The sequence below is a fragment of the Littorina saxatilis genome, linkage group LG16 (assembly GCF_037325665.1).
Source record: "Littorina saxatilis isolate snail1 linkage group LG16, US_GU_Lsax_2.0, whole genome shotgun sequence".
Lineage (NCBI taxonomy): Eukaryota > Metazoa > Mollusca > Gastropoda > Littorinimorpha > Littorinidae > Littorina > Littorina saxatilis.
Window position 1 is genome coordinate 26,005,515 of NC_090260.1, and position 26,632 is coordinate 26,032,146.

The 26,632-nt window shown below is 41.3% G+C and overlaps 2 protein-coding genes across 4 annotated transcripts in view; one reads left to right on the top strand and one right to left on the bottom strand.

Moving 5' to 3' along the window:
- The window catches only part of LOC138950683 (cysteine-rich motor neuron 1 protein-like), a 44,603-nt gene extending 42,479 nt beyond the window's left edge, over window positions 1-2,124 (top strand). For all 3 annotated transcript variants that reach the window (XM_070322397.1, XM_070322398.1, XM_070322399.1), the window contains one exon: window positions 1,127-2,124. The gene's annotated coding sequence lies outside the window, so the exon portion shown is untranslated. The remainder of the gene's footprint in view (window positions 1-1,126) is intronic.
- A 2,213-nt stretch (window positions 2,125-4,337) lies between these two features.
- LOC138950691 (arylsulfatase B-like) lies at window positions 4,338-23,541 on the bottom strand. Its single transcript, XM_070322407.1, has 7 exons — window positions 23,483-23,541; window positions 18,530-18,779; window positions 17,182-17,479; window positions 14,145-14,377; window positions 13,598-13,741; window positions 12,315-12,441; window positions 4,338-6,694 (listed from the first exon to the last, which is right to left on the bottom strand). The coding sequence occupies exons 2-7, from the start codon at window positions 18,766-18,768 to the stop codon at window positions 6,479-6,481; spliced, it is 1,257 nt and encodes a 418-aa protein (XP_070178508.1). The 5' UTR covers window positions 18,769-18,779; window positions 23,483-23,541; the 3' UTR covers window positions 4,338-6,478.
- Between the last annotated feature and the right edge of the window lie 3,091 nt (window positions 23,542-26,632).

Sequence of the window (26,632 nt, forward strand, 5' to 3'; positions counted from 1 at the left end):
AAGTTCTGGGAGTTAATATAAGTGCGTTAGTCAACAGTTGCTAGAGGTATTCCGTTTCATGTCACGGAATGACAACAATTACAAGTTCTGGGAGTTAATTAAGATAAGTGTGTAAGCTAACAGTTGCTTAAGGTATTCCGGTTCATGTCACGGAATGACAACAATTACAAGTTCTGGGAGTTAATATAAGTGCGTTAGTTAACAGTTGCTAGAGGTATTCCGGTTCATGTCACGGAATGACAACAATTACAAGTTCTGGGAGTTAATATAAGTGCGTTAGTTAACAGTTGCTTAAGGTATTCCGGTTCATGTTACGGAATGACAACAATGACAAGTTCTGGGAGTTAAGGTTAGTGTGTTAGATAACTCGTACTGGCTGTTATTCCGATTCATTTCGCGGAATGACAATGGTGACAATTCTTGGAGTAAGCAAATGTTTAATCAACTATTGAGAAGGTATTCAGATTTATATCACAGAATCAAGGTATCGACAACGATGACAAGTTCATTAAGTAAGTAAGGGTGTTAGTTAACTGTTACTTAAGTTTTTCGAATGTATATTATACAATGACAAGTTTTCGGAGTAAGTAACTAGAGTAAGTATGTTACGTAGCTGTTGCTGTCAGTATTCTAATTCATAAAGTGAGTTAGCGATTGCATTCGAATTCGTTGAACCAGTGCAAGTTCTCGAAGGTATTAAAATGTACAGCACCAAATCAAGTTATCCACAGTATTCATATCATCGTTTTAACAGTATTCGTACATATATTCATAATTTGATTTCATCCAACTTAATTCAATTCAGTTCAATATAACTTTATTGTTTCAATGTGAAACATACATAGAATTGTCTTTTGGCTCGTACACAAAGCGAGTTATCAGAAGTATCCTATTTATAGCACCGAGGCAGGTAACCAAACGTATTCCATTTCATAGTAGTAAATCATAATATGGACATTATTCAAAAGAATTGCTCGGTAACCATTTTTTGACAGTATCTGAGTTGTTGCACAAAATCCAGTTATTGACGGTTTATATTCCAATTTATAGCAACGAATTCACTTATACAATTACATAAGTACTGTTTTGCTTCATTTTATACAACTGTACATTTTTTGGTTTTCAGGATTTGGCTGTTCTAACAATTCTGTCTGCAACATAGACTCACCATCACAGTTTATCACAATTTGTTTTATCACGTAAAATTAAAACTAACAGAGAAAGACTCTAATTACACGTTGCTAATGTTTGGCTGTGTTGCATTCTCGGGCATACATTAAACGTATCTTTTGTGTGTGAAATGTTATTTCTTTCTAACAGCAGCATGGGGATGAACTGGGTTATAGAATGTTCTGTTTTCTGTAATGTCTTCTCTTGTTTGCTTCTGACACAAAGGATCGGTAATATTTGAAAACACAGTCAGACCCTGTAGTAAAAGTTAGTGTTTTTTGTTTATAAATCTAGGTTATAACTAGCCATTTAATCAATGTTTGAACTACAATTATGTTGTTGTTGACATTTTGTTTGTAGAAAGAGTGATTAAATATCAAGTTTACTTTTACCTTGACCTTCACTCCGGTAACGTGGTCTTTCTTTCTTTATTTGGTGTTTAACGTCGTTTTCAACCATTCAAGGTTATATCGCGACGGGGTAACGTGGTGTTACGTATTTGCCCAACAGATAATATCATACTAACATCATAACATTTCCATAGTTTACACAAGGTACGAAATGAATTAAGTTTTCAATACTGGCACACCATTGCGTATCCTGCATGCAGATATGCGTCAGAACTAGAAGACTGTATGGCGTCTAAAGTCTTTTTGAAGTTCCTGATAATATTTGTGCCCTTGAAAAATCTGATTGGACAGAATGCAAAACATTGACTTTTCAGGTTCCCTGCTTTGTGTTTGTCAGTATTTAGTTATTTTCTTCTCAATCCGCTTTTAACAGGAGTACATTTATATATGTCATGGTGGGCACATTGTTTTTTGTTGGCAATGTGCATACTTGTGCATTCGTAGGCTGTGGCAAATAAGGTGTATTTCAACTAAATATTCGATTCTGTGTTCAGTTAAAGTGATTAGTTTGTTTTGTCTGTCGAATAAACAATGTTGCAGAGAACGTATTGTTTTTTCCAGAGAGAGAGAGAGAGAGAGAGAGAGAGAGAGAGAGAGAGAGAGAGAGAGAGAGAGAGAGAGAGAGAGAGAGAGAGAGAGAGAGAGAGAGAGAGAGAGAGAGAGAGAGAGAGAGAGAGAGAGAGAGAGAGAGAGATAGAGGTATATAGCATATACTCGTCAAAAGATTGAAACAAGTCACATAAAGCGAAATTATTACATTAAGTCAATCTGTCAAACTTATAGAATAAAACCGAACGCACTGTATTTCACGAAGACATTACCTTTGACGATACCCCACGGCCGATAAAAGCGCTGGCACATTCACGTCAAAAGCTTACCAGCCCGCTGATCGCCTGAAGTAACAATTAAACCAGTATAGCCGATACAGAAATCTGATTATTTGACACACACACCTACACACTCTAGAACACTCACGCACTGTCCCCCCAAAACAAATCTCTCTCTCTCACACACACACACACACACACACACACACACACACACACACACACACACGCACACACACAAACACACACACAACTTTACACAGTATCACGTTTACAAGCATGAACACACACCCCACCCCCACCCCAACATACACACACGCACACACAACCAAATGCGAAACACAAACACACATGTGCAAGCACAATAACACACAGAAATAAACACATACGCACAGATACACCTACATGTAATGCAAGGGCCGCCTTATATGGCTCATCTCATCCTCTAACAAACTAACGGTGCTAAAGCGTTCAAAACAAGAAATTCCTACGAGGTAGGAAAAACACCCCCGTCAAAGGGAAATAACCTTCTCAGTTGGTGGCAGTGACTGAGTGAGAATGGTTATTTCCCTTTGACAATTAAGATGTTCCTCTATAAGTCCTTGTATAATTTTAATCCACCAATAACTCCCTAACCGTGTGTTTGACTGGTCCCAATTTTTGTAAGGACCGTCTCAGGAATGTATAGAACCTGTTCACCAAGTTTGGTGACGATCGGTCCGTTCATTCTTGAGATCTATATGCGAACACAAACAAACAAACAAACAAACAAACAAACACATCGAGCGAAACCTATACACACCCCTATACCGGGGGTGTAACAATGTCATTGGATACAGTACCCCTCTCAGGATAACTTACACACGTCAAACCATCTGCGGACGCACAAACCACAAAACCGTTAGGCTTTGTCACTTTTTGTTTTACATTTCTTGCAGCGTTAACTCTAAATTTGACTTTACATTCATGGAACTTGTCACATCCAGGTACACACAGTCCCTAGGGCAGACACACAGGCACACATAATTATAAGACAGACATAGAGAGACAGAGACAGTGATTGCCACATAACTGTGAATATAGTTTTAAACTGTGAAGCCCGTCCTTAATTGAGCCCGTAGTCGACTACACGAAGCTTCGCGAAGTCTTTATACCAAAAACCCGCAGCTACGGCGTGATACTTTGACCCCAACATCGCTTCTCAAGTTTTGACATGCGAAGCTTCGCCGTAGCTCGCAACGAAGTTGGTTTTTTTGTAAGAAGAGTGCTTTCGATTCAAGATGGACGACGAAATCAGACTCAATACCATAGTGAAGAATGCATTTATCGACTTTGGTTGACCCAAAGTACAAGAACTAACCTCCTACCTGTATTATTTCAGACTGCGATGCATTGACATGTCGAATGAAACTCGAAATCCCAGCGCTCACGCCAACTGGTCCCGGCCGTGCTCAGTCAACGAAATAGAACACATACAATTAACTTACGTCATCATCAAGTACGTAAAGTACAATTTGTGACGTAAAGTACTCAGAAAGAAGCACACCACGCGCTGGTCGAGACTACGCGCATTTGAGACGCCAAGACATGAAAAGATAACTCTCTTTTCCGCCATAGTGCCTTCCCTTGGACTGCGACGAAGTCTAGTTCCGGTAGCTTCGCGAAGTGAGCTACGCGTAGTCGACTTCGTCCAATTAAGGACCGGCTTTACTGAGCCTGGGTAACCCACAGACCCATTGTAACCAGCTCTACTTAAAACTCCACCCACTGAACTTAAAACGCCCAAAAGGACACAGTTCATGATTCGGAAGAAGACGAAGAGAAGAAAACAGAGGCAGACTGAGACAGGAAGAGACACAGAGCGAGGCAAGCAGGCAGGTACAAGTCCAGTCTTTAAATAAATATTTTTTTTATCAACAACGGGTTACAATTCATTGCGTTTAAACTTTATTGAGGTAAGCATTGGACATGAAGGGCTGAAAAACACAGGGTGCTAGCAAGCGCTCAGAGCAATACAACTTGCTGGCCGAGATTATGTTACTGTGCGGGGCAATCGGGGGTATCCGCAGAGTGTTATTACAACTTGCTGGCCGAGACAATGTTACTGTGCGGGGCAATCGGGGGTATAATAATAATAATAATAATAATAATAATAATAATAATAATAATAATAAGAAGAACATTTATATAGCGCTAAATCAAAAACTTTCGTTAAAAAGGCTTGCTCTAAGCGCTTGACATCTAAACTAAAACGTCATTCACACTCTTTGCAATGATGTACAAGAACTTCATGTCACACTCTTTCATTCAGTATAGCACCATTCACACAGTTGTTATTCTGTACAAGACAATAAGTTAGTCTAACATTTGTGACCCTCCACCACGAAATGAGTCGCATGTCACCTCGCGCGGTTCTGCGCTAGGCTTGATATAAGTCCGGGGAGTGTCAGGTAAACAGTGTGAGGGTCACCTTAGTCACAGGCTTATAACTCAAACAGTTTTCGCTCTTTTTTAAAACGGTTTTCACCACTGGATAGAGCATAAAAATGTCTTTAGGAAAATGTACAAATATGAAAATCATGCAAAGGTGACATGCGACTCATCCCGTGGTGGAGGGTCACATTTAGAATGTTCATAAGATGAAAACAAGAGAAAACCAGACTGATTAAAACAACTGCTTAGTACTAACAAAGCATGAATCTTAATGATAACGTAATACATATTTAACTGTTAAGACCATAAAAAACCTATTTGCTAAAATAACTTCGAACTTTTAAGAACTTCTTATAAGATACACAGCACATCTAGATAAACACCAGAATGATAAAACAAAAGGCAACTCGTTAAAACTATTAAATGCATCATAGTCTAAAACACGAAAGACTCAAATATAAGATACACAATTCTCTAGAATTGTTTATTAAAACTGAAACCGACCTGCTCAAAGTAAACCATACCCACCCCCTCCCTACCCACCCCAACCCTCCTCCTACACTAAATACTAATTATTTCTACTCTTAACTTCCCAACTACACGTTATCCATAAACTATGCACAGGAACATGTGTGTCAGCATTATGTGGCACCGACATGACTTGTGCATATCTAGCTTACAGCTAAGGGTTAAAATTAAAGGACTACTGCAGTGAACAATTATATTTATAATAATTTAAAACAAAAGACAAAAATAACAAGCTGAATAGAGATGGAACCGTTACAGAACAAGATGGCAAAATGTTGCGACTTTGGGAGTTGTGTTTCTGGAAGAGGTGAGTTTTGAGTGCTCGCTTGAATGACTGTACTGACTGAGAGTGGCGAATGTGAGAGGGGAGAGAGTTCCATTGAGTAGATGCGCAAAATGCAAAAATGCGTTGTCCATATGCTTTTGATTTTGTGTGTGGGATGACTAGGGTGCGGCTATCAGAAGAGGAGCGGAGTTGTCTAGCAGGAGTGTATACAGTGAGAAGTTCAGAGAAATAAGCAGGAGACGAGGCAGAGAAGAAGTGAAAGCAGAGAGTGGACAGTTTGTATTCAATGCGGGCTTGGATGGGTAACCAGTGGAGTGTGCGGCGAAGTGGTGTGACATGATCTTTTTTTCGTGCTTTGAGGATCAGGCGTGCTGCAGAATTTTGAACTTTCTGTAGTTTGTGCAGGAGGTAGAGTGGACAGCCAGAGAGAAGAGAGTTACAGTAGTCAAGTTTAGAAAGAACAAGAGAGCAGACTAGAGTGTTTGTAGTTTGAACGGACAGTGTATGGCGGATGGTTGCGATCTTGCGGAGTTCAAAGTATGCGGACCTACAGATGTTGGAGATGTGCTTGTTGAGTGTCATGTCTGAGGAGATGGTGAAGCCGAGGTTTCTAGCTGAAGAAGAGAAAGAGATGTCGATATTTCCTACTTCCGATGAGTGTTGTTACAACTTGCTGGCCGAGACTATGTTACTGTGCGGGGCAATCGGGGGTATCCGATGAGTGTTTATACAACTTGCTGACCGAGACTGTGTTACTGTGCGGGGCAATTGGGGGTATCCGTTGAGTGTTTATACAACTAGCTGGCCGAGACTATTTTACCATGTTACTGTGCGGGGCAATCAGAGGTATCCGTTGAGTGTTCGGGGTGACACCAGCACGTGCTGATGACGTTGGTCTCCGTGTTTTTCCAGGCGTCGCTGGTTTCAGACTCCACAAAGGGCTGAAGGGGGTAATCGGCGAGGAAGGATTCCATTTTGCCGAGAATGTCTTGGACTCGATCGGGGTTCGTCTTCGCCAGGTTGTTCCTCTCTTCGGGGTCCTGAATATAAACACGAATAGGGTGAACAGGAACGTCATCTGGTGAAACCGAAGAATAAAGTAACAAGTCGCGTAAGGCGAAAATACAACATTTAGTCAAGTAGCTGTCGAACTCACAGAATGAAACTGAACGCAATGCCATTTTTCAGCAAGACCGTATACTCGTAGCATCGTCAGTCCACCGCTCATGGCAAAGGCAGTGAAATTGACAAGAAGAGCGGGGTAGTAGTTGCGCTAAGAAGGATAGCACGCGTTTCTGTACCTCTCTTTGTTTTAACTTTCTGAGCGTGTTTTTAATCCAAACATATCATATCTATATGTTTTTGGAATCAGGAACCGACAAGGAATAAGATGATAGTGTTTTTAAATTGATTTGGACAATTTAATTTTGATAATAATTTTTATATATTTAATTTTCAGAGCTTGTTTTTAATCCAAATATAACATATTTATATGTTTTTGGAATCAGAAAAAGATGGAAAATAAGATGAACGTAAATTTGGATCGTTTTATAAATTCTTATTTTTTTTTACAATTTTCAGATTTTTAATGACCAAAGTCATTAATTAATTTTTAAGCCACCAAACTGAAATGCAATACCGAAGTCCGGGCTTCGTCGAAGATTACTTGACCAAAATTTCAACCAATTTGGTTGAAAAATGAGGGCGTGACAGTGCCGCCTCAACTTTCACGAAAAGCCGGATATGACGTCATCAAAGACATTTATCAAAAAAATGAAAAAAAGTTCGGGGATTTCATACCCAGGAACTCTCATGTCAAATTTCATAAAGATCGGTCCAGTAGTTTAGTCTGAATCGCTCTACACACACACACAGACAGACACACACACACACACACACACACACACACACACACACACACATACACACACACACGCACGCATATACACCACGACCCTCGTCTCGATTCCCCCCTCTACGTTAAAACATTTAGTCAAAACTTGACTAAATGTAAAAATGACCTCGACACCAAAGGAACTGACGTAACCGAATAGTCATATAATTATAATACCTGGAATGTCAAGTTATCTTTAATATCTTTAACTTGGGAATTTAAACAAAAGTTTATTAATATAAGAAGCTTAATTTTTCAGTCAGCATTCATTCAAAATTAAGCTTTTAAGAAGTTACACTTGCCAGTTTTTTTCGATTTTTTGTTCGTGTGTGTGTGTGTGTGTGTGTATGTGTGTTTTTTTTTTTTTTGGGGGGGGGTTATGAGAAGTAGTGGATACCTTAATTAACAATCACCACGCTAATTTGTCCAAGCATTATGAACATTTGAATCAGAACATTGAGAACAATTAACATTTTTTGGAATGAATATCTCAGATAGAAACACGTTCGAAGTTTATAATAATAATAATAATAATAATAATAATAATAATAAATGAGCATTTATATAGCGCAACATCATAACTTTACAATTATGCTCTTTGCGCTTGACACATTTAAAATTAAAACACAGTTATACAAGCATTTACATCTACATTCATAGTCAACAACGCTTAATTAAAAGCATACACCATCAAAGATACATTACAAAAGATTCTTCCACTAACTAAATAATAAAAACATGAATAAAATAGGTAGTGAAAAATCACTAAAACAACAAATAACACTAAAATTAAAACACAGTTATACAAGCATTTACATCTACATTCATAGTCAACAACGCTTAATTAAAAGCATACACCTTCAAACATACATTACAAAAGATTCTTCCACTAACTAAGTAATAAAAACATGAATAAAATAGGTGGTGAAAAATCACTAAAACAACAAATAACACCACATGTAGCCTACTGATGGACTGAGAAAAACAAAATCAGGGGTTGTATTTCCTGAAGAGGTGCGTTTTAAGTGCTCGTTTGAATGCTTGGGGTGACTGAGAGTGGCGGATGTGAAAGGGGAGAGAATTCCATTGTGTGGGTGCGCAGAAAGTAAAAGTGCGTTGTCCGTATGTTTTGGTTTTGGTGTGTGGAATGGTAAGGATGCGACAGTCAGAAGAGGCACGGAGTTGTCTTGCTGGAGAATAGACGGTGAGGAGTTCAGAGAAGTAAGCAGGAGACGAACCAGAAAAGAAGTTAAAGCAGAGGGTAGACAGTGTGTAGTCAATGCGGGCTTGAATAGGTAACCAGTGCAGTGTGTGAAGAAGTGGTGTTGCGTGATCTCGTTTTCGTGCTTTGAGAATGAGGCGTGCTGCCGAGTTTTGGACTTTTTGTAGTTTATGCAGGAGGTACAGAGGACAGCCAGAGAGAAGAGAGTTGCAGTAGTCAAGTTTAGAAAGAACAAAGGCACAGACAAGAGTGTTAGTTGTTTGAGAGGAGAGTGTGTGGCGAATGGTGCTGATCTTACGAAGCTCAAAATAAGCTGCTCTACAGACTAAAGATATATGTTTGTTAAGGGTCATGTCAGATAAAAGGGTGAATCCAAGGTGTCTAGCTGATGGTGAGAAAAGAATGTCGGTGTTGCCTATTTGAACAGAAACAGGTTGGGGAGAGGGAAATGTAGTGTTCTTCTTTTTGCACAGTAAGACTTCAGTCTTATCATCATTCAGCTTAAGTTTGTTATCAACCATCCAAGATTTAACATCAGTGATGCATGTCTGAATGGTCTGGATGGCGGAATGTGTCTCTGCTGGGTGTCATCAGCAAAAGACTGATTTAAAACAGAATGGTTTTGAATCAGTATGGAGAGGGGCTTAGTGTACATGATGAAAAGGATGGGACCAAGTACTGAACCTTGAGGAACGCCGAAAGAAAGTGGGGCTGGAGCAGACATCTGGCCATCGACAAGCACAGCCTGAGTCCTGCCAATGAGATAGGACTCAAGCCATGTCAGCGGTGGACCGGAGATGCCGTACAGAGTCTGAAGTCTATGGAGAAGCATGACATGGTCAATCGTGTCGAACGCTGCAGAAAGGTCAAGCTCAGTTTAAGGCTGTTATAGTCCTTCTCGTGACACCAGCTAGCCCTGCTCACTACAGCTAGCCCTGCTCACTACAGCTAGCCCTGCTCACTACAGCTAGCCCTGCTCACTACAGCTGAAATGGCCAGGAGTGTACGTGGAATACGATCAAGCCCTCTCCATTTCGACACATACCAACAATCAACATTCTCACTGTTTTCTTTGCAGAGTGGTATTGTTTTGCTGTATTAGCTTCGTAAAGGATATATATTTCAAGTTGCAAAAATAAGTTTGCAAAAGCATTCCCACTCCGTCTCCACAGGATGCAGTCTGGCGTATGGTGTGTGTATGTGTGTGTGTGTGTGTGTGTGTGTGTGTGTGTGTGTGTGTGTGTGTGTGTGTGTGTGTGTTTGTGTGTGTAGGTGTAGGTGTGCGTGCACATTTGTGTGTGTGCTTAATACGTCTCAATGTGGAAGGGTCCTCTTAACCCATATACACAATTGGACAAGTCTGTAATCGTTAACACATGCCGAAACTTGTCAGCAGAACTAACGAGATTGAAATGAGCTGAATGCGTGACTGTAAACGTACAACAGGGGTTTCGACAACCAGAGTGTTCCCCTTTGATTTTTACATTTAGTCAAGTTTTGACTAAATGTTTTAACGTAGAGGGGGGAATCGAGACGAGGGTCGTGGTGTATGTGTGTGTGTGTGTGTGTGTCTGTGTGTGTGTGTGTGTGTGTGTGTGTGTGTGTGTGTGTGTGTGTGTGTGTGTGTGTGTCTGTCTGTGTGTGTGTGTGTGTGTAGAGCGATTCAGACTAAACTACTGGACCGATCTTTATGAAATTTGACATGAGAGTTCCTGGGTATGATATCCTCAGACGTTTTTTTCATTTGTTTGATAAATGTCTTTGATGACGTCATATCCGGCTTTTCGTGAAAGTTGAGGCGGCACTGTCACGCTCTCATTTTTCAACCAAATTGGTTGAAATTTTGGTCAAGTAATCTCCGACAAAGCGCGGACTTCGGTATTGCATTTTAGCTTGGTGGCTTTAAAATTAATTAATGACTTTGGTCATTAAAAATCTGAAAATTTAAAAAAAAAAAAATTTTTTATAAAACGATCCAAATTTACGTTCATCTTATTTTCCATAATGTTCTGATTCCAAAAACATATAAATATGTTATATTTGGATTAAAAACAAGCTCTGAAAATTAAAAATGTAAAAATTATGATCAAAATTAAATTTTCGAAATCAATTTAAAAACACTTTCATCTTATTCCTTGTCGGTTCCTGATTCAAAAAACATATAGATATGATATGTTTGGATTAAAAACACGCTCACAAAGTTAAAACGAAGAGAGGTACAGAAAAGCATGCTATCCTTCTTAGCGAAACTACTACCCTGCTCTTCTTGTCAATTTCACTGCCTTTGCCATGAGCAGTGGACTGACGATGCTACGAGTATTGCTGCGTTGCATTGCGTTCAGTTTCATTCTGTGAGTTCGACAGCTACTTGACTAAATGTTGTATTTTCGCCTTACGCGACTTGTTACATTTAGTCAAGTTTTGACTAAATGTTTTAACATAGAGGGGGGAATCGAGACGAGGGTCGTGGTGTATGTGTGTGTGTCTGTCTGTCTGTCTGTCTGTCTGTGTGTGTAGAGCGATTCAGACTAAACTACTTGACCGATCTTAATGAAATTTGACATGAGAGTTCCTGGGTATGATATCCTCAGACGTTTTTATCATTTGTTTGATAAATGTCTTTGATGACGTCATATCCGGCTTTTCGTGAAAGTTGAGGCGGCACTGTCACGCTCTCATTTTTCAACCAAATTGGTTGAAATTTTGGTCAAGTAATCTCCGACGAAGCCCGGACTTCGGTATTGCATTTCAGCTTGGTGACTTAAAAATTAATTGATGACTTTGGTCATTAAAAATCTGAAAATTGTAAACAAGCTCTCAAAATTAAAAATATAAAAATTATGATCAAAATTAAATTTTCGAAATCAATTTAAAAACACTTTCATCTTATTCCTTGTCGGTTCCTGATTCCAAAAACATATAGATATGATATGTTTGGATTGAAAACACGCTCAGAAAGTTAAAACGAAGAGAGGTACAGAAAAGCGTGCTATCCTTCTCAGCGCAACTACTACCCCGCTCTTCTTGTCAATTTCACTGCCTGTGCCATCGAGCGGTGGACTGACGATGCTACGAGTATACGGTCTTGCTGCGTTGCATTGCGTTCAGTTTCATTCTGTGAGTTCGACAGCTACTTGACTAAATGTTGTATTTTCGCCTTACGCGACTTGTTTTTCAATAATCTCAAACATATTCTGTTTTTGAGTTTAATTTCGTAGCTTTTTTGGAAAAAAAACACATAATGTAACATTGATGTCCTTGTTGAATGAGTGTATGTTTATTGTTTGAAGGGAATTTCGTCACTTATATTAAGAAAATAATTCAGGTGTTTCTGATCAATACGTTTTAAAAAGGCGACGATGTTTGCAGATGAACTTCTAACATTATTGCAACCAAAGCTGGAGAACAACAAAAACTAGCTTCGGTAACTATGATAAACGCTACGGTATTGCATGGTAACCATTGAATACATCGGGTAACAGCGACAAAGAAGCAGGACATGGGATACCAATTTAAACTTAAACTTCATGTCAACGACGCTGACCTCGTCAAGGTTGTAGAGTTCGAAGTGAGAGAAGTTCTGGTTCCCCATGATGTCCTCCTTTATGGCAACGCCGTCTTCCACCAGGTTGTAAGGGGGGTACCAGCCCTGGGCAAACCCGGGCTTCCCTCTGTAACCCACAGCGTTACGGCTTGGCATGGTGAAATGCGGTGGTTTACATACAGTGGTAGCACACACACACACACACACACACACACACACACACACACACACACACACAGACACACACACAGACACACACACACCAACACAAACACACACACACACACACACACACACTCTCTCTATCTCTCTCCCTGCTCCCCCCTCACTCTCTCCCTGCTCCCCCTCACTCTGTAATCTTAAAACCACTTTGCAGATTACATAAAAGAGCGCTAAAAGTAGTATTACTAAAGCACACTACCCTCACAGAGTTAGACTACATACATTTAGGGATCTTACCTCTAAAGTCAGGACTGCTTTTTAACAAAGGAATCTTTATGCATACAATTATATCCGAAACTCTACCCCAAAACATTTGTTCAAAGTTCTCTTTGAAGAATTCACACCACCTTATGAAATTAACACTTCTCTTCCTAGGATAGACTTATTTAAGTCTAGTCTAGTTTATTCCGGTGGCTGTCTCTGGAACGCTCTTCTGAATGCCTTACGGGAAGCTACCAGCACAGATTCTTTCAAAAACAAATATATATCCCATTTAATGAAAATAGTATATTCTTGATTGTTATGTCCTTTGGGACACAATCACTCACTTTTGATTTATTGTTTTGTTTATGAAATTATGATATTCTGCATAATATCCATTGTCTTGCAGAGTTGATGTACTATTGCATAATATTCTGATTCTAATTGACTTGCAAATGTTTGCTTTGCACCTTGTCATGAACATTTATAAACAACAATGTTTCATATAATGCGCTTATGTACATAAACTTATACAGTTTCACTAATTATGTATGTATGTAGTAGTAGTTATTATAGTAGATTTAGTCCCTCTTTAGGGCGAGGGCCAGATGCAAAAAAAGTATACCAATGCTTATTCTGTTACCCTCGTAAAATAAAGAATTGTCATTGTCATTCTCTCTCTCTCTCTCTCTCTCTCTCTCTCTCTCTCTCTCTCTCTCTCTCTCTCTCTCTCTCTCTCTCTCTCTCTTCTCTCTCTCTCTCTCTCTCTCTCTCTCTCTCTCTCTCTGTCTTCTCCTTGTCTCGCTCAGTTTTTGTCCGTCTGTCCGTCTAGACGTCTGTATGTGTGTGAATTCACTCACTGGATAAGTTTCCACTGCTTGAAGCGATAAGCACGGTGGTTAAACTTGTAGAAGTCATCGTACGTGTAGAGGAAATCATTTCGGCGACTGTCCTCAAAGTTCTTGATTCTGTTCCAGGCGTTCTTGCCCTGCATCCAGTCCTTGCTGCAACCATCATTCAGACCATACTCCTACACGATTTTAAAGGCATTCAATCCTAACTGTAACAATCATTCAGACAGCTATAATCTTACATGACTTTAAATGCATCCGATCTTTGCTGTAACTACCATTCACATCATAATCCTACAAGACTTTAAATGTATGCAATCTTTGCTTTAACCATCATTCAGACAGTTATAATCTTACAGAGGTTAGTGTAAACATGACTTTAAAGTTATGCAATCTTTGCTGTCCAATAGCTTTCGGGGAATCGCTCTGCGCGCACACATACACACATACACGTACGGTTATGTTTACACCATCCCCTCATCTCGATTCCCAGTCTGCCCTAATCCATTCCGTCGAATATTGACAAAATGGGAAAAAAATAGTTATTACTACTTACACTTTTCCTCCGCCCATGTGAACCAGGGTAGGTACCCAGTCGACAGCGTGGACCATACCCGAGTACGTGGTATTCGTGACGTTCAGCGTTGGAGCCTTGAGCACAGTGTAGACCCTGGTGCCTCCCTCGTACACCGTCTTCTTGCCCCCTCTCAGCGGGTAGTTGGACGACCCGTGACCGATGGCACCGCCGTTGTCAGACATGACAAGGAAGGCTGTGTCGTTGTACGTGCCCTGGTGGTGACGGAGAGATAATACAGTGGTAACACACACACACACACACACACACACATATGCACACGCACACACACACACACATACACACACACACACACAAACACACATATACACACACACATACACGCACACACACAAACACACCCACACATATGGAAAACCCGAGTGTCAGACAAATGTCAGAACATTTAAATACAAAGGCATAGGTCTAAGAGTCTTCCCATACATATATTTATCCTACATACGTGAGAGATATACTCGTGAGATAATAATCGTTCAAATCACACGTGTGTATATCATGTAAATGAGGTCATGTCAAGCAAGTCTGGTAGGGACCTGGTTTCCCACTGCTTATGATGCCAACGTCACCGAGACAAACGTCATCATAAAAAAAAATTGCGCTCGCTAATTACCCTCGATGAATTGTTAGAACTGACACGTCACGCCACAGTTTCCGAGCGACGTTTCTTTGCTTTGACGTAATAGAGTGCACGAGGGTTTAGAAGAGATCGAGGTTCCAAAATAAGCGTCTTCAATTTAGCTGCCTCAACTGCAGGACATTTTCAATAAAATATACGTAAGTACAGTATGTAGGATAAACAGAATACTACATGGCTTGCTGTATCGTACCAGATTTTACACTCGTTGCTTTTTCAAATAGTGAACAGCTCGCTTTCGCTCGCAGTTCAATATTTTAAAAAACAAAACTCGTGTGAATCTGGTACAACACAGCAAGCCATGTAGTATTCTCTATTTATTATTTTGCAGTGCTTCTTCAGATGCCCGTGTCTACCACAGATTAAGCAGTACCAACCAAAGTGAAACATAGCTTGGCCGGACGAGACCCCCCTGCAAGAGAAGCTGTTTGGCGACCTGGTGGCCCTAAGGACGACGGCGGCATTTGTTTGTTTGCTTGTTTGTTTGTTTGTTTAACGCCCAGCCGACCACGAAGGGCCATATCAGGGCGGTGCTGCCTTGACATATAACGTGCGCCACACAAAAGACAGAAGTCGCAGCACAGGCTTCATGTCTCACCCAGTCACATTATTCTGACACCGGACCAACCAGTCCTAGCACTAACCCCATAATGCCAGACGCCAGGCGGAGCAGCCACTAGATTGCCAATTTTAAAGTCTTAGGTATGACCCGGCCGGGGTTCGAACCCACGACCTCCCGATCACGGGGCAGACGCCTTACCACTAGGCCAACCGTGCCGACAACCAAAGTGGCTGAGACAATCTTGATACTAAGCAGCAATGCCATTAACAACATTAAGCATGAACCACAACGACAAGACTCTAAACAGAAGTGTTCCACTTTTGAACTTTTGTAACCAGTTGTGTGTTTTTAGTGTCAACCATCTGTGCTGCATTTGCTTGTAGAATGATATAGTATCTCACGCAGTGTTCACAACCGGTTACACAAAGTGTGTTCAAAAGTGGAACACTTCGATTTACAGTGAACAGCAAGCCGACACACAACCCACACAATCTCACCTTTTTCTTCAGAGCAGCAATGTCATGAACAATATTCAGCATCAACAACTTCGCCAGTAGCAAGCCGACACAAAACCCACACAATCTCACCTTTTCCTTCAGAGCAGCAATGTCATGAACAATATTCAGCATCAACAACTTCGCCAGTAGCAAGCCGACACAAAACCCACACAATCTCACCTTTTTCTTCAGAGCAGCAATGTCATGAACAATATTCAGCATCAACAACTTCGCCAGTAGCAAGCCGACACAAAATCCACACAATCTCACCTTTTCCTTCAGAGCAGCAATGTCAGGAACAATATTAAGCATGAACAACATCGCCAGTATAGCAAGCCGACACGCACCCCACACGATCTCACCTTTTCCTTCAGAGCAGCAATCATCCTCCCGATGCCCTCGTCGACCGCAGCAACCATAGCGCAGTGGATACGCCTGGCGTCCTCCGTGATGTGAGAGCAGTAGGTGTCTATGTAGCGCTGGGGGGCCTCTTTGGGGCCGTGGGGGGCGGGGTAGGCCAGGTAGACAAAAAAAGGTTGGTCCGCCCGGGACGTCTGGATGATGTTCAACATTGCGTCGTTCAACAGCTCGGTGTTGTACGTGCCCTGAAATGTAGGTCAACTCTGTCAGACAGCCTACCCTGAAATGTAGGTCAATGCTGTCAAACACTTTACCCTGAAATGTAGGTCAGCTCTGTCAGACAGCGTCACCGTTTTATGGTAGTCCCAGGATTAAAAAAACAACCAAAAAACGGTGATTAATCTGTAAGACATTCACCTGTTACTTTAGAGTTTCACAGAAAGAAACCGCTTGCTTCATGGTGGCAATGGGCAATTGGTTATGAATCATAACCAAATGTGACCCTCCACCACGGAATGAGTCGCATGTCACCTTTTCATGATTTTCATTTTTTTACATTTTCTTAAAGAGTTTTTTATTTTCTGTCCAGTGGGGAAAACGGTTTTAGAAAAGAGCAAAAACTGTTTGAGTTATAAGCCTGTGACTATGGTGACCATCACACTGTTACTAGACATCCCCCGGACTTATATTATGCCTAGCGCAGAATCGCGCGAGGTGACATGCGACTCATTTCGTGGTGGAGGGTCACAAATGAATAACGTGTGATGATCAGGGCTGGTGAGCAAGAGTCGAGGTTAGAGACTTCAGTCCGGGATATACTCACCCTCAAAGCAGTGTATCCTAGACTAAAGCCTCTCAAACTCGACTCGTGCATACCGACCCAGTTAATGAAAAAGTGAACATCAGAGTCCAGATTGCTAGTTAAAAACTAATAAGGAAGATTACCATGGAGGGCCAGTCGATGTCCGTGTTGTTCCACCAGTCGTACGGCCCATTCTTCCCCTTGAAGTGTGTGTAGTAGGAGTTGTGCGCTCCCAGCAGGAAGCCGTGGAAGGTGTCAAAGCCTCTGTAGAGCGGGGTGAGAGTCGGGTGGCAGAAACCCATGTGCCACTTGCCCAGCATGTGAGTCTGGTAGCCAAGTTCCTTCATCTCGTCTGACATCAACTTGAACGTCTCTGGCACCCAAAACAGCTTGTCCGTGCCAGCTGCCTTGCCGTTCTGAGCTCCGAATGTGTGGGGGTATCTGCATGAGAATGTGTGTTAGCTTAAAGTGTGGGGGTATCTCTAAGAGCGGGTATCTGCATGAGAATGTTTGTTAGCTTAAAGTGTGGGGGTATCTCTAAGAGCGGGTATCTGCATGAAAATGTTTGTTAGCTTAAAGTGTGGGGGTATCTCTAAGAGCGGGTATCTGCATGAGAATGTGTGTTAGCTTAAAGTGTGGGGGTATCTCTAAGAGCGGGTATCTGCATGAAAATGTTTGTTAGCTTAAAGTGTGGGGGTATCTCTAAGAGCGGGTATCTGCATGAAAATGTTTGTTAGCTTAAAGTGTGGGGGTATCTCTAAGAGCGGGTATCTGCATGAAAATGTTTGTTAGCTTAAAGTGTGGGGGTATCTCTAAGAGCGGGTATCTGCATGAAAATGTTTGTTAGCTGAAAGTGTGGGGGTATCTCTACACATGCATGAACATGTTTTGTAAGCTGGAAGTGTGCGAGTTGAACGTCTCTGGCAACCAGAACAGCTTGTCGACCCGTGCCTGCTGCCTTGCCGTTCTGAGCTCCGAATGTGTGGGGGTATCTGCGTGAGAATGTGTGTTAGCTTAAAGTGTGGGGGTATCTCTAAGAGCGGGTATCTGCATGAAAATGTGTGTTAGCTGAAAGTGTGTGAGTTGAACGTATCCGGCACCCAGAACAAGTTGTCGGTGCCTGATGCCTTGCCGTTCGGAGCTCCGAATGTGTGGGGGTATCTGCATGAGAATGTTAGCAGAAAGTTTGTTGGTTTGTTCAAGAGAATTGTTGTTATCAGAAAGTGAGTGGGTATGTGCAAGAGAATGTGTGTTGGCACAAAGTATGAGTGTTTCTGCATGATAATGTTTGTTAGCAGGAAGTGTGCAGGTATATCTTCACCAGATTGTTTGCCAGAAGGAAATATTTTGACCCGTTTGACAGATGCCCTCTATGGACCGAGTACATACTCTTCAAATGGCTTCCACACATTACACACATTCTCATGTACCCACCTGCCAGTAACCATCCTGATGTACCCACCTGCCAGTAAAGCACCCCCATGTACTCACCTGCCGGTAAGAATGGCGGAGCGTGTGGGAGCACACATGGGCAGCACGTAGGACTGGCTGAGGAACAGCCCCTCCTGTCTCAGCCGGTCAATGTTGGGGGTGGCCATCAGAGGGTCGTGGGACTGGAAGTCGTACCAGCCAGCGTCGTCCAGTAAGATGAAGATGATGTTGGGCTTGCCAGCACTGTTCACCCCAGCAGCCCAGCATAACGCCAGCAACGGCAGCACTGTCCACATCATGTATTACGTGTCTGCAGAGTTATAGTGTAGGTCTATGAACATATCATCCCCGGCCACAGTGTGGACCCCCCCCCCCCCCCCCCCCCGCGCTCTCCCTCCATTAGCCGTTGATCCGCCTCTGTACTTACACGTGTGTATATCATGTAAATGAGGTTTTGTCAAACACGATTTTTTTTTATTTGTTGCGTATAGATAATAACGTTTTATTGAATGGAAAAAGAAACGTAGCGGTAACTACAGTTTTTTCTCTGATTGCTGTCTTAATTTGTCTTGGAACCAGTTATTATCTGAACGTCCACCAGTCCTTTATAAGCGGGTAGATAGAGTAGATAGAGGTAGCTAGAGTCTAACCAATAGCATGACTCTCCACAGACGCTTCGAATAGAGAGTCCTATGACCCCTACTTTTAATGTATAGGGTCGATAGGGTAGATAGAGGTAGTTATAGAGTCTAACCAATAGCATGACTCTCCACAGAAGCTCTGAATAGAGAGTCATAGGACCCCTACTTTTAATGTATAGGGGGGTCCAATGACTTCCTCAGTAAAATGGTAGAGGGTCAGATGGCCAGGGTGTTCATATTCCTGGTTTTGGAAGAGACCTTCCTCGCCGGCACAGGATCTTTGTAGCGCTCATGTCAATGCAATGCCGACTTTTGGAAGTTCTCTGAGCAAAAATATTGTTTTGTGGGTTAGATTAACTTAGACATGTTGCGTCGGTACAGATGCGGCAGAACATTTTCTAAACATAGTATCGACGGTACGCATGTTAGCACATCTGGCGTGCGTCCATGAAGCAGCTCGATTTAGGTTTAGTGCGTCACAGGACCCCCTCCATGAACTTGTAGTACGTTTTTGTTCCGGTGTAACACGAAATTTTTACTCCACGAAAAAATTACTCCGGAGTAAATATTTCGTAGGAAATTCTTACTCCGAGTACACTTTTCGTACGAGAAAAAAACTCCCCAAGGCACGAAAAAATTACTCCCTCCACGAAATTTTTACTCCCCATTTTTTTTACTTTCAGTAAAAATCTCGTACGCAAAAATGGGAGTGCGGGCGAAGGGATACTGCCAATAAGTGATATCGCGCACACGAATGTCGCGCTACCCTCCTTCCACCCCTTCCACCACCAAAATTAACAGGGGACAAGGGAGTAAACATTTCGTACACCTGGCATGGGAAGTTAAATTGCTTGTGTTGGGGTGAAGTAATTTATTCGTTATTTATTCGCCAGGGGAGTAACATTTTTGTACGAAATGTTTACTCGGAACTCACCTGTCTTGGGGAGTAATTTTCTCGTGTAATGGGGGAGTGCTTTTTTCGTAAAGGGAGTAACTTTTTCGTACGAAATGTTTACTCCGGAGTAAAAATCTCGTGGGAGTAATTTTCTCGTGTTACACCGGCTTCTAGTGCATACAGGACGCAGGGACGCACCGTTTCGGGAGCTCTGCATAATCAGACGATCGTCTGTCCTAGTCTTAGCTTTTTCTGACAATGTTGTACACACTGTTTCAAAATTAGATCCACTACTGCATTCTTGTACCAGTAAACTATTCATAGCAGAGGTAGATATATTGCGCTGTGGGAAGTTATAACATAGATACATGTATCCTACATTCGTGAGAGAGACCACCCATAACATAACTAAACCAGATACTTACAGGGGCGGATCCAGGGGGGGGAGGGGGGTGTTCTAGGGGTTCCTGAAACCCCCTTTCCCCCCACAAAAAAACACGTTCTGTGACAGTGTCATATTGAGCCATACATGGCCGTCCCAAAGATATTTACATAACATAGGAATAGATGTCCACTGGTGATTGCCCTTGTTGTCTTTGAGGAGAGGCCTACAATGCATCTCATAAAGTTACTCTTCAGCGTCAGGGGGTCTAAGCCAAGACCCTCACATCCCCTGACAGGGAGCTCCTTGACCCCCAGCCACAAGTCGGACCCCCCTCCCCCACCCCCCCCCCCCCCCCCCCCCGTCCATTACCCGTTGATCCGCCTCAGGTGTGGATATCATATATCATGTAAATGAGGTCGTGTCGAACTAGTCTGGCAGGGACATAATTTTCTACTGCTTATGATGACAAAGTCACCAAGACAAAGGTCATTCTGGGAACACTTTTGTGCTTGCTGTTTATCCTGGAAGATTTGTGAGAACTTACACTGCACCCTTTACTTTCTAGAGTAACGTCATTTTGCTTTGACGTCAAAGATGTCGCGAGGTTTTGGAAGAGATCGAGGTTACATTGGACGCGTCTTTAGTTTCGGGCGCTTTGACTGCGGGACGTTTGGAGCAAAAGACAGGCATTTATCCTGCATACCTGAGAGAGACACTCGTGAGATAATGATCGTTCAAATCACACGTGTGTATATCATGTACATGAGGTCATGTCAAACAAGTCTGGCAGGGACATGGTTTTCGACTGCTTATGATGCCAAAGTCAACGAGACAAACGGCATTACAGAAAGAAAATAAATACGCCCGCTAATTACCCTCGATGAATTGTTAGAACTAACACGTCACGCCACACTTTCAGAGTGACGTTTCTTTGCTTTGACGTAATAGATTGCACGAGGCTTTAGAAGAGGTCGAGGTTCCAAAACAAGCGTCTTCAATTTAGCTGCCTCGACTGCAGGACGCAAGTACAGTATGTAGGATAAACAGAATACTACATGGCTTGCTGTATCGTACCAGATTTACACTCGTTGCTTTTTCAAATGGTGAACAGGTCGCTTTCGCTCGCAGTTCAATATCTAAAAAAAAACAACTCGTGTAAATCTGGTACGCAGGGGTGGGAGTAGTTCCGTATAATTACGGAATTCCGTATAGCAACAATTTCAACAACAAAAAACAAAACTAGTGAGGAGAAAAACCTGAATCCTAATCGCGTCTATATCGGTTTCCGTGTTTCGGTTCGCGCAATTTCTGATCCATAAAACTGAAGATACTTCCGGATATATAACATGCCGTCCGCCATTTTTGTCTCGAGTGAAACCTAGACATCGCGAGCTCGGTTTACTTATTAAGATGGAGCTAATTACCGATGAGTCGACGACACGAAAGATCTACCAGAGCTTACATTTAAAACAAGTGGAGGCACGACTGGAAGAACTTGGTGGACGATTTAAATCGCCCATTTAGAAAATGGCTTCGCAAAACGTCCGAAGTGGGCTCAGCCTGGTGTTTAGTTTGCAGCAAAAAAATTGTCTACAAATCGAACGGGAAAAAGTCAGCTGAAATTCATGCGAGAGATACAACCCACGTGGAGAGGTTGAATGCGCTTCAGCACACATCAACACTTCCTGCTGCTGAACCAGTGATGGCTGCACCCTCAAAACAAGACTGCTTAGTTGATGCCAAAGTAAGGACTTGTGCATTTCATTTATCTGAGCTGCCTCTTTTAGATTCCATGCTCAAGGACTGGAAAAGTGAAACTATTACAAGTTTTGTATAAGGAACTTATAGAAGTTCGGCTTTGTTTACCCCTTTTCTGAGTTACCCTGTTTAACCAGTCACCATTGTAACTAAAGACCACCAAAAGACAAAGATGTTCCTGTGCCCAGAGGATAAACAAACTGATTGACCTGGCAGGTGAGTCGATAGTTATGGCTGGGTGTTCTTTTGAAGATTGCTTAAAATTGAGTATGATGATAAATATGTTTAATATGCATATTTTGCACCATATATATGTTTCTTTTGAAAATCTTTATTGTTCAAACTTCAAATCATTAACTTTTCTCTTTCAAGTTTGTTATTTTAACTCTTTTGTATAGACAATAGGTGTTGTAGGGACTAATACAAGGCCTAAAAAAAATAGGCGTGGTTACGGTAACCCGACCTACCCTATTTTTAGGAGCCGATCCTATAACGTTTTATTACATTTGTCAAAAAAACAAAAAACAAAAAAGAACGAGTGCAAAAAACGCAATGAAAGCGCCCGTGTCGCACACTTATTTCCCTGTCAAGTAGGTTTAATTTGTACACATTAGAAAAAAAAGTTTTAAAAAAAAAGTGATTGCCTACCTACCTACCCTATTTTTTTTGACTATGTTACCGTAACCACACCTATTTTTTTTTTTGGCCCAATGTAGGTTTCTTTTCAAGGAGAGGACTTAAGTGCCTTAACAAGTTATTTTTCCCCCCAGACCGCCCACCGGGGCGTTGCCCCTGCAACCCCACCAAGGGCCGTTGGCCCCTGGACCCCATTTTGTTTTTAGTATAGCTCAGATTTTTTGCTCCCACTCCTGGGTACGACACAGCAAGCCATGTAGTATTCTCTATGTACAGTATGTAGAATACACAGAATACTACGTGGCTGTATTTTACAACATGACGTATCTACTCAATCTACATCATCTGACGAATTAACACCTCCTCACAAACATTGTTCATCGGTCTACAACATATTAGACGGATTAACACAATAGACAACAGAATATTCAGGTGCGTGCATCGAATTTACGGATTTTAAGTGCTGACATTCAAAGGAAAGAACGAAACTATCTGTCTAACTATACAATTAATTCCACAAAACCAAGGTATCATAATAAATATATAATACATTCAACAAGGAAACAAATGCATCCTACGACTTCAACTGCTATAACAGAATATTCTGAATGAACCAAAATCAAAATGTTCCATTATTTCTGTTTTTATACAAACCACTCTTAAAAAGAAATAATGATCAAAAAGAATAGATAACAAACCAGCCAGAGGCTGCAGGGACTGTGCATCAGAAGGAAGTAAGACCGAGTCTGTTCTTTTTTTATTGTGCTTCTCTCTCTAACGAAATTTGCACGAACCTATAAACCGGTGGTAACTTTCAATAAAAATCCGTTTATCAACGGACCACTACATGACAACATAAAAATGTTCTCAACAATAATAAATACGTACACGTTTACCTTGTCACACCTATTAATCTTTTTTTTACAATTAACTTCCCACAGCGCAATAAATCTACCTCTACTATGAATACTGTACTTGAACAACACCTAACAATATTTACTATGCCGTATATGACTCGGTGCAAAACGTTGGCGCAGAAGAGGGTGACAATTTTATTTCACAATAACAAATGGATTTGCAACTCAGATGTCTTATTTTTTGTAAGTTTTGCGTGACAAAGTGAATTTTAAGGTAAAGTGCACAATTGGAAGCTTTGGCTTTGCGTACTTTTTGGCTGACGTAAGTGTAGCCTATGCGATCGTCAACTGTGTCTGTATGTATGTATGTATGTATGTATGTATGTATGTATGTATGTATGTATGTATGTATGTATGTATGTATGTATGTATGTATGTATGTATGTATGTATGTATGTATGTGTGTGTGTGTGTGTGTGTGTGTGTGTGTGTGTGTGTGTGTGTGTGTGTGTGTGTGTGTGTGTATGTATGTATGTATGTATGTATGTATGTATGTATGTATGTATGTATGTATGTATTTTTCATTTCATTTCATTTCATTACTTTATATATGTGTGCATGTGTGCGTGTGTGCATGTGTGCGTGTGTGCGTGTGTGCGTGTGTGCGTGTGCGTGTGTGTGTGCGTGTGTGTGTATGTGTGTATGTGTGTGTGTATGTGTGTGTGTATGTGTGTGTGTGTATGTGTGTGTATGTGTGTCTGTCTGTCTGTCTGTCTGTCTGTCTGTCTGTCTGTCTGTGGTAGAAACGTTAACATTATATAGGGAAACAGATATAAGGAAACGGAATGAATCTGTTCTCAAAGTCAAAATTATTACGATTAGCTTCCTGACTTTTTATAAGACAGTGTTCTTGAGAGTTGTTGGTGTCGAACTTCAAACATGTTGTAATTTTGGCAGCACACTTTCTATTCGACTTTTATTGAACACGTTTGGGTTTGAGAGTACAAAATTGTGACGTTAGGACACTCTGTAACAAAATAAATACCAGAGCTGTGTGCAAATTCTAAGGAAAAAAACCCGACGGTTTTGTGTAATTTTAAAATTTTCCACAAATTCTGAAATTGTTTTAATTTTGACGTGTAGCGTCTCTAAACAGGTGGTTACTCAATAAAACAAAAACCATTACTTAAAAAAAAAACACCATAAAACGTATTACGGGGTGACAACATAAAAGTTTCTCAACAACAATAAATACACGTTCACCTAGTAAAACCCATTAATCTATTTCATAACTTCCCACAGAACAATGCATCTACCTGTACTATGAATACTTTACTTTACCAACACTCGTACAAGAGTGCTGAAGTAGATCTTGTTTTGACACTGTGTGTACACAATTCTTAGAAAAAGCTAAGACTATAAAGGACAGACGATAGTCTAATGGGCGGTTCTGGTGAGGTTATGCCCCTTCTTTCTTTTGGCTGGAGTCGCGTAAGGCGAAATTACTACATTTAGTCAAGCTGTGGAACTCACAGAATGAAACTGAACGCACTGCATTTGTTCACAATGACCGTAGCCCGCCGCTCGTGCAAAAGGCAGTGAAATCCAAACATATCATATCTATATGTTTTTGGAATCAGGAACCGACAAGGAATACGATGAAATTGTTTTTAAATCGATTTCGGAAATGTTTTTTTAATCATAATTTTTATATTTTTAATTGTCAGAGCTTGTTTTTAATCTGAATATAAGATATGTATATGTTTTTGGAATTAGAAAATGATAAAGAATAAGATGAACGTAATATTTGATCGTGTTATAAAAACTTAATTTTAATTACAATTTTCATATTTTTAATGACCAAAGTCAATAATCAATTTTTAAGCCGCTAAGCTGAAATGCAATACCAAAGTCCGGCCTTTGTCGAAGATTGCTTGGCCAAAATTTCAATCAATTTGATTGAAAAATGAGGGTGTGACAGTGCCGCCTCAACTTTTACAAAAAGCCGGATATGACGTCATCAAAGATGTCTGGGGATATCATACCCAGGAACTTTCATGTCAAATGTCATAAAGATCGGTCCAGTAGTTTACTCTGAATCGCTCTACACACACACACAGACAGACAGACAGACACACACACACACACACACACACACACACACACACAGACACACACACACACACACACACACGCACATACACCACGACCCTCGTTTCGATTCCCCCTCGATGTTAAAATATTTAGTCAAAACTTGACTAAATATAAAAACGTGCATTGGTCCCAAATAGCATGTCGCTTTGGTAACAGTTCGTGTGTAAGTCGTGCATTTCATACAGTAAAATGACAATGGTAACAGGCGGAATCTCGCGGCAAGATCACAGGAGTTGTCTCGCGTTATCACCCCAGAAGCGCTCATTGGCTGTGAATGCATGGCTCCCCAAACTGTGCGTCCCTGCGTCTCCTACGCACTAGAAGCCGAGGGGAAAAAACGTACTAGAAATGCAAGGAGGCAGTCCCGCGACGCACTAAACCTCAAAACGAGCTGTTCCATGGACGCACTACAGATTCGCTATGCGTAGCGTCAGTACTGTTTTCAGAAAATGTTCTACCGCATCTGTACTGACGCAAAATATCCGAGTTAATCTAACCAACACAACCAAATCTTGGCTCAGAGAACTTCAAAAGGTCGGCATTGTATTGACATTAGCGCTACAAAGATCCTTAGTCTTTTAGTGACCCTCTACCACGGAATGAGTCGGATGTCACCTGGCGCGGTTCTTCGCTATGTCTAATACACGTCCAGGGGGTGTCGACTGTCAGGTATCAGTGTGAGGGACATCCATAGTCACAGGCTTATAACTCAAACAATGTTCATTCTTTTCTAAAACTGTTTTCACCACTGGATAGAGCATTAAAGGCAAAGTGCAGCTCACAGCCTTCGTTTTGCGTTTTTGTTGCAGCTGAGTGCATTTACAGTTCAAAAATCCT